This window comes from Elephas maximus, chromosome 1 (genome assembly GCF_024166365.1).
Source record: "Elephas maximus indicus isolate mEleMax1 chromosome 1, mEleMax1 primary haplotype, whole genome shotgun sequence".
In the NCBI taxonomy this organism is placed as follows: Eukaryota; Metazoa; Chordata; class Mammalia; order Proboscidea; family Elephantidae; genus Elephas; species Elephas maximus.
This window is the reverse complement of record NC_064819.1, coordinates 94,530,564-94,537,362: the sequence shown is the minus strand read 5'-3', so window position 1 is coordinate 94,537,362 and position 6,799 is coordinate 94,530,564. Positions and strand designations below refer to the sequence as shown.

General features: G+C 39.8%; 1 protein-coding gene across 1 annotated transcript; it reads right to left on the bottom strand.

Annotated features, from left to right (window-relative positions):
- Positions 1–1,027: 1,027 nt before the first annotated feature.
- LOC126070787 (butyrophilin subfamily 1 member A1-like) lies at positions 1,028–6,574 on the bottom strand. Its single transcript, XM_049875151.1, has 8 exons — positions 6,253–6,574; positions 4,783–5,064; positions 4,500–4,667; positions 4,100–4,120; positions 3,984–4,010; positions 3,650–3,676; positions 3,439–3,465; positions 1,028–1,946 (listed from the first exon to the last, which is right to left on the bottom strand). The coding sequence occupies exons 1-8, from the start codon at positions 6,557–6,559 to the stop codon at positions 1,288–1,290; spliced, it is 1,518 nt and encodes a 505-aa protein (XP_049731108.1). The 5' UTR covers positions 6,560–6,574; the 3' UTR covers positions 1,028–1,287.
- Positions 6,575–6,799: the final 225 nt, after the last annotated feature.

Genomic DNA, 6,799 nt, shown 5'->3' with positions numbered 1-6,799 from the left:
ATGCTTAAAAAGTGATCTTTTATTTCAATATATCAGGTACATTAATCCTTTTTTTAAAGAGCATTGGAAAACTGGAGAGAATGACAGTTGCTTTCTTCCCAGTTCTTACAAGAGGACAAAATTCCATTTTCAAAGTTGCAGTAAAAATCCAAGTTATGTAGATGAAGGCCGCACCCTCAACCCTACAGTTCCCTAGGCCCTGGAAGAGTTAGTGAGTAGAGTGAGCCAAGACTAAGGAGATACTCTTCCAAGGGAGATTGTTGAAAGGGAATTGTAGTTTAGAGATCTGTCAATAGTGTAAAAAATCTAAGTGGAACCTGGGACGGGAGTATTGTCAGGAAGAGAGGGTTCATTTAATAGGAAAAGCTCGTATTTTATGTGTATATTTTATATCCTTGAAGACATGAACCTTAGGATAAGCAGCTGGAGAGGGCTTAGATTCAGTAAAGGCAAGGGAAACCATGAAGAGTGGAAAGAACATGGTCAGAAAGAAAGACAAAAAAGTCAATTGTACAATGACTCTATCTATCTCCATGAATACTGTGGATATTTTTGTTTATCATTTCTTCTAGCTATTTTCTGTCTGAAATCAGAAAGTATAATTCTTTTTTCTCTCACACTCTCACATAGGACACAATTCTGGACCTGCTGGCCAATGGAAAATTGTTAAAGAAAAGGGCTTTCCCCTCCTAGGAAGCTTGGGTCCCAACTGAAATGGTTTAATTTATGTCCAAGTCATTCCCACCCCTTGGCAAACTTATAGTTAAGAAGCTGAGGGGACACAAAAGACTAAAAAGTAGAGAAAAAAGTAGAAAAGTTGAACAGACTTCTTTATATTTCCATCTGTGGTAATATGTATTGAGAATGTGACCATTCCCTTCCAAAATCACCCCCTATTCCATATTTGATGACCAAAAAAAAAAAAGCAAGAAGATGTATTTTTTATTCAAATGTTGCTTTCAAAATATTCACTTTAAGACACACTGAGCACTTTAACAAAAGAGAGGCCCATGCACTTGTTTGGAGATTTTTTTTTGTGATAGAAAACTTTTTGTACCTGCCCACCAAGAGGCTATATAGTTCCCTAAAGGTAACATTACATGAAATTCCCCAAGATATTTCCAAGTTGTCCTATTACTCCCTCTCCCTCATTGAAAGGGCTATAATCATATTTAGTGAAACTGACCTAGTCTTTACCCAAGCAAGCACAGCTTTCTTAGAGAACATACCTATAAGCAGCTTGAGTGGAAACAGAGACGTTGTCTACAGGGGCCAAGACTTCACTTCTTATTGAGGTAGTAGAGATTTAGCTTCTTGGGGGGTACTTACATCACAATTTCTTACATGAGTTACAGAGGTCTTTGGAGGAGAATCAGGACAATTTTCAGTGTGATCTGAAGCTAAGCAGATGGTCACAGATGTGCCAGGACCCTGAAGGCTAAAATAAGGGCAGAGGTTCCCACAGAAGGTGATCTCAGTAAAGGAGTAGATGTGTGACCCATAAATCATGTTGTAAAAGGACAAATCCCCAGCCTCCCAGTCCAGGAAAACTCCCATCCTGTGGGGGTGCTGCTTCAGGGACAGAGACTCTGGCTTAGAGGTGAGAGCTTCAATTTTCCCTTCATTGCATGCCACTACCCAGAAATTCTTTTCTGTTTTTTCTATAAACCATCCCTGTTTCTTCACTGTATCTGAGCAAACACCCACAGCCCATCTAGTTCCAGGTCTACCTTCCGTCCCCATGTTTACTTCCACTTTCCAATAATGTCTCCCTGTAGTAAAGTGCTCCTGACCCAGAACACTGCAGATTGTTTCAGAGCTCCCTTGTCCTTGGTACATTGGAGTGTCACAGTTCGGAGGAACATTCTCTATGCAAGCAACTTGTCTTCTACTTTGAGATAAGACCAGGTTGGGATGAGCCGTGTCTGGAGCCAAAGAAACAGCCGCTGCAGGTGTGGGGGAAAAAAAACATCAGTCCACAATAGAGAATGGTTGGCCTTAGGAAAGGTACAATTACTAGGAAAGAAGAATGGAGGAAAACAAGAGGGACTGAAATGGAATAGGCAAAACAATTTGTGTTCTATCCTTTGTCCATTAATAGAAGTCACACAATGTATAAAATGTAGAAAGAGAGGGTTGGACAGGACCTTGAGTAGCTATCTGTCCAGACAGGCTGAGACCATCCAGCCAAGAGGGTTGACTCATCTGAAAATCCCCAGCATCAGGTATTCAGGATGGTGTCTCTCTGTTCTTCTTCAAATGCTGTTCAATTACTGCCTGTTCTTGATAGTGAAGTCCTGTCATATTTACAATTGCAGTGTGCCTACTTTCACTTAAGCTTCTTTAGTATCATTTTTCTGTGGACTTACATAATAGCTAAGTCATCCAATTTTCTTTTTTAATTCTTATATTTAATTCTGGAAACCCTGGTGGCATAGTTGTTAAGTGCCTATATTTCTAGTGGCCCAGGTTCTGGAATCAGAAAGATCTGAATTTCGATAATCACTCTGTCCTTAGCAGCTGTGTGATCTTGGTGAGGTTACTTTGCTTCTGTCAGCCTAAGTCTACCCTCATGATGATGTACATAATTATGGTAACTCAACATAGGATTACAGTGAGAAATAATGATATAGTGTGTAGAGAACTAAATAAATGTGTCTTGTCAGTGATGAATACTCGGTAAATTTTAGTTTCTGATAGGTATAGTAACACTAACAGCAGTAGCAATAGTAGCAATACTAATATTAATACGCTTCTCATCAAGCCAAACTTCAATAATTAAAATTTTCTCATTAGAATTTGTATATGAGATATTAGAATATGTTTGAATTTTTGGAGGATAAAATCATTAGGAAATGTTTGTGGATACAGGGATATATAAAGTGGCATGCTCTAAAAATGGATATAGCCAAATCGACCCACAATTCTGGAAAGACTCAAACGATCAAGAGACATTTTTCACTTTCACAGAAATGCAACAAACACTTCTCTGTCTCAGGCCAGTTACAGAATAGTCTTCCTCTGACTGAACTACTCATCCAATGTTATTCACATGAAAAAATTCAAAGCATCATTAAAGTGTAATCTTCAATGTCAATTTCTTAGGGAATTCCTCTAATGCACCAATTTCTGTCATGGCAATCTCTTATTCCTTTATAACGCTCATCACAATTTGTATGTGTACTTCACTCTGAAGTCAGAGACCAGATCTGCTTTATTTGGTACCAAATAAATAGTTGTATAAATTCATGCTGAATTAATGAATGAATTAATGGTATCAGGATAGCAAGAAATCTGTTAACATTTCAGCATGAGATTGAGACTGAGAGTGGAAGTCATGGGATGAATAACCACACAGATATTATCAGGAGTTTATACAAATGCAAGAGCTTTCATTTGCACAGAGATTATGTGGGGCAGACTAAGAATGTCACTTGCCTGCTTTGAAATGTTCCTTTCTCCAGTCTGAGAAGAAAAAAAAAATTACATCAGAAAATATGCCAAAAGCATGTTTTCTGTCCTGGTGGTATGCCCCTGGCCAGGTATCCCACTCCTTGCTCAACAAAGGAAAATTTCCTCTCTGGAAAATGCCCTAGAGCCTTAGAAAATGCTGTGATTGAAGCCCGAAAAGAACATCAAAGTTACTTGCCAGCGTATAAATTTGCTTTTCTCCAGTCTGAAATAAAACAGAGGAATTAGATTCTCCCATTCATACAGCCTTCACTTCAGAATATGAAATTATTACCACCATATGAAACCTGAAGGTTCATGATAACACTGTATCTCTGTTCATCTTCATTATATTACAATTCTGTGGAATTTGTCTTCTTCTAAATCTCCTGTCCTGTTTCCCACATTTTCCACATTCCACCAACAAATCAGTGATGAAATCTTTGGGTGTGTTCCTCTCAGAACAAGATAGGCCTAAGTTGTGAGAGCAGACAGAATGGTCGGTCCAACAATAATATCAAATATAAACTCACCTTGTTGATATAGTTCCTTCCTTCTGGCTGAAAAGGAATAACAGCCTGTGAGATCCAAGTACACAGCATAGAGTCGGGACTTTACCTCCTCTGTAACTGCAAAGTGTGGAACTTACCAAGCTCTGCCTTGAGTGATTCTAAAAAGGAAAGAAATTAATAAAACAGATTTTACAGGGAAAAAAATCCAACTGAGGTTTAGTTTCAAGACTGTGTCACTTGCACATATCCTAACTGTTACTTCTAGACACCTAGACCAAGAAATTTACTTGAATTGAATATTACGGTGACAATTTCTTCCTAATTCCTAATTTATACCAATGGATTTTCTCTCTCCAATGGACTCCATTATAATATTTTTCTTCCTGGGATCCTGGCTCCATGTCTTGTTGGAGACCTGAGAACTCCGATTCCATCCTACATGTGTCCCTGTTTCCCAACAAATGCCACCCATGTGTACAGTTATGTTCATAAACCCATAAATTCACAACCCCCAACATGTCTCATTACCAGTTTTACCTTTGGCTTTGCTTTCTTTCTCTTTTTCCTTCTCGGCTTGCCATGCTCTCTTCTTCTCTTGCCGTTCTCTCCAGACCAAAAACAGAACAGCACCCAGGAGAGTCCCAAGTATAGGGAGAGTCACACCAAATGCTGCCTTCCAAGGAGAGGACCTAGGGAAGAAGGGCTCTGACACAGGGCCCAAGACCTGATCAATGGTTTCCACTGCACAAGCTTATCTCATCCCAAGTCCCTAATATCTCCTCCTTACTCCCATCCTGTCCCCAAAATGAGAACAACTGACCTGGGATAGAAATGGTTTCCACCTGCTCTTCACCCAAAAAGGGGTTCTTCATGGAGCAGGACACTTTTCCCTTGGTGCTGTCTGTCACAATGAGGGATGCCTCCATCTGGAATAACCCATCATCATCTTGGGTCTCATCCTCCGAGATAGATGGTATCTCTTCTCCCCTTTCATCTTTCCATTGTACCTCAGGCTGGGGAAACCATCCTTTCCCTGTGCATATCACTCTTATTCCTCCACCTTCTGGACCCACCATGAGGATGAGAGGACCAGAACCCAGACCTGGAGAGAAAAGCTGTTTGTTTGAGACCTGGATCCTCGTTTGCCCAGAAATCTCTAACATTATATACAAACGCCAGTGTGGGGAGATGGAAGAAGCATCAAAGTTCTGAGTGGGAGTTGAGAGTTTCTTCTCTTCTCCACATGAGATAGATGTGTGCCTGTGACACAAAGTCACAGGAGACTTCCCTGGGCTTGAAGCTGATTCTAGTACTTAGACTAATGCCTAACATATATTCTCTATCTAAGCATATCTGCAATTAGATCATAAAAGGACATAGAAGAGGGACAAAGTAAAATCAAATATTAAAAAAAAAAAAAAACTACCAGAACATTAGAGATTCCCGTTGTCCCTTTGAGAGTAATGTCTATCCTGTTTTTGAACTTAATATCACATAGTATGAATGCTATTCAGTATGGTTGAGTCCTACGCCAGCTCCTCAGATGTAGGAAATATGTTAGGAATCCGAGCTACATTATCTTTTTTGGCTAAAAATTATAACACAAGCAGTTATTATAATTAAAAATGAAACTGCATCAATGAGATAGATGTGTGCACGACAAAACCCATGGTGGTCGACTCAGTGCTCTGTGAACTTCTGTTTAGTCCACCCTTTCACGGTGGCCCCTTTCTTGAGGACTTTTCAACATTCCAAGATGGAACTCACTTAATGGTTTTCTTTGCTTCACTTACTTAACATTGATAATTTTCTGACCTCAATGCTGTTATTTATTTATTCTTTTCCTGCAATAGCAATCCACCCTGTCACAACCCAGGTAACCACTTCCTCCAAACAATGAATTGCATTTTAGACCTCACCAGTAACGCTTCCAACTGAATCTCCATCCATTACTATAGCTGATTGAGGTGCTGGTCTGAGAGTAATGGTACTTTTTGGAAATTATGGTGTTTACTTTCAAAATGCTTGAAAAGAGTCATGGGAGGGGAAAGTAAATCAGCTATTTTTAGAATAGGTATTTGTGGAAGTAGTTTAATTTTAAAGTACGCCACAATAAATGTGTAAATAAATTAAGAGCATTTGGGGTCAAAGTCACTGTCTAGGATGTTGATCAACTCCAATCATACCTGCCTCTTTGTTTCTGTTTTATTCACCATCATCCCTCCAAACTCAAACACACAACACTTACATTTCCCTGGGGGTGACCTAATATTCTCAGATAATGACTTACCTATCACTTTTAACTCCAAACTGGCTTCTTCAATGTCACTATCTTTCTTAAAAAAACACTTGTACATTCCATTATCTGAGGCCCGGAAACTGTAGATTCTCACTCCTACCCTTCCCTCGGTAATATAATCTTTCACCAATTCTGCTCGCCCTTTGAAGCCTACCAATTGTTCTGCCACCTGCTCCATTCCATCCTGATACACATACACAGCCTCTGAGAACTGAGAGCGAAACCACCGCAGCTCCATGTTCTCCACACTCATGGCTGGGGACACATGACAAGGCAACATGGCATCTGCACCCAGCATGGCCACAATGGGCTCTGAGGGACCAATCACCATGAAGGTATCTGTGGAATAGGGCCATAGAGAACAGAATATCAGAATGACCTGACTGGGTATTTTAGGACACAGCATCATTCATACAACAATTATTTGCAGCACGTATTCTGGCTAAGGATCTGGCGGTGAACAAAACAGAGAGGATTTCTAACCTCGTGAGCTTACAATTAACAGGAGAATCTCATGTTAAATCAAGTTTTCACTGTA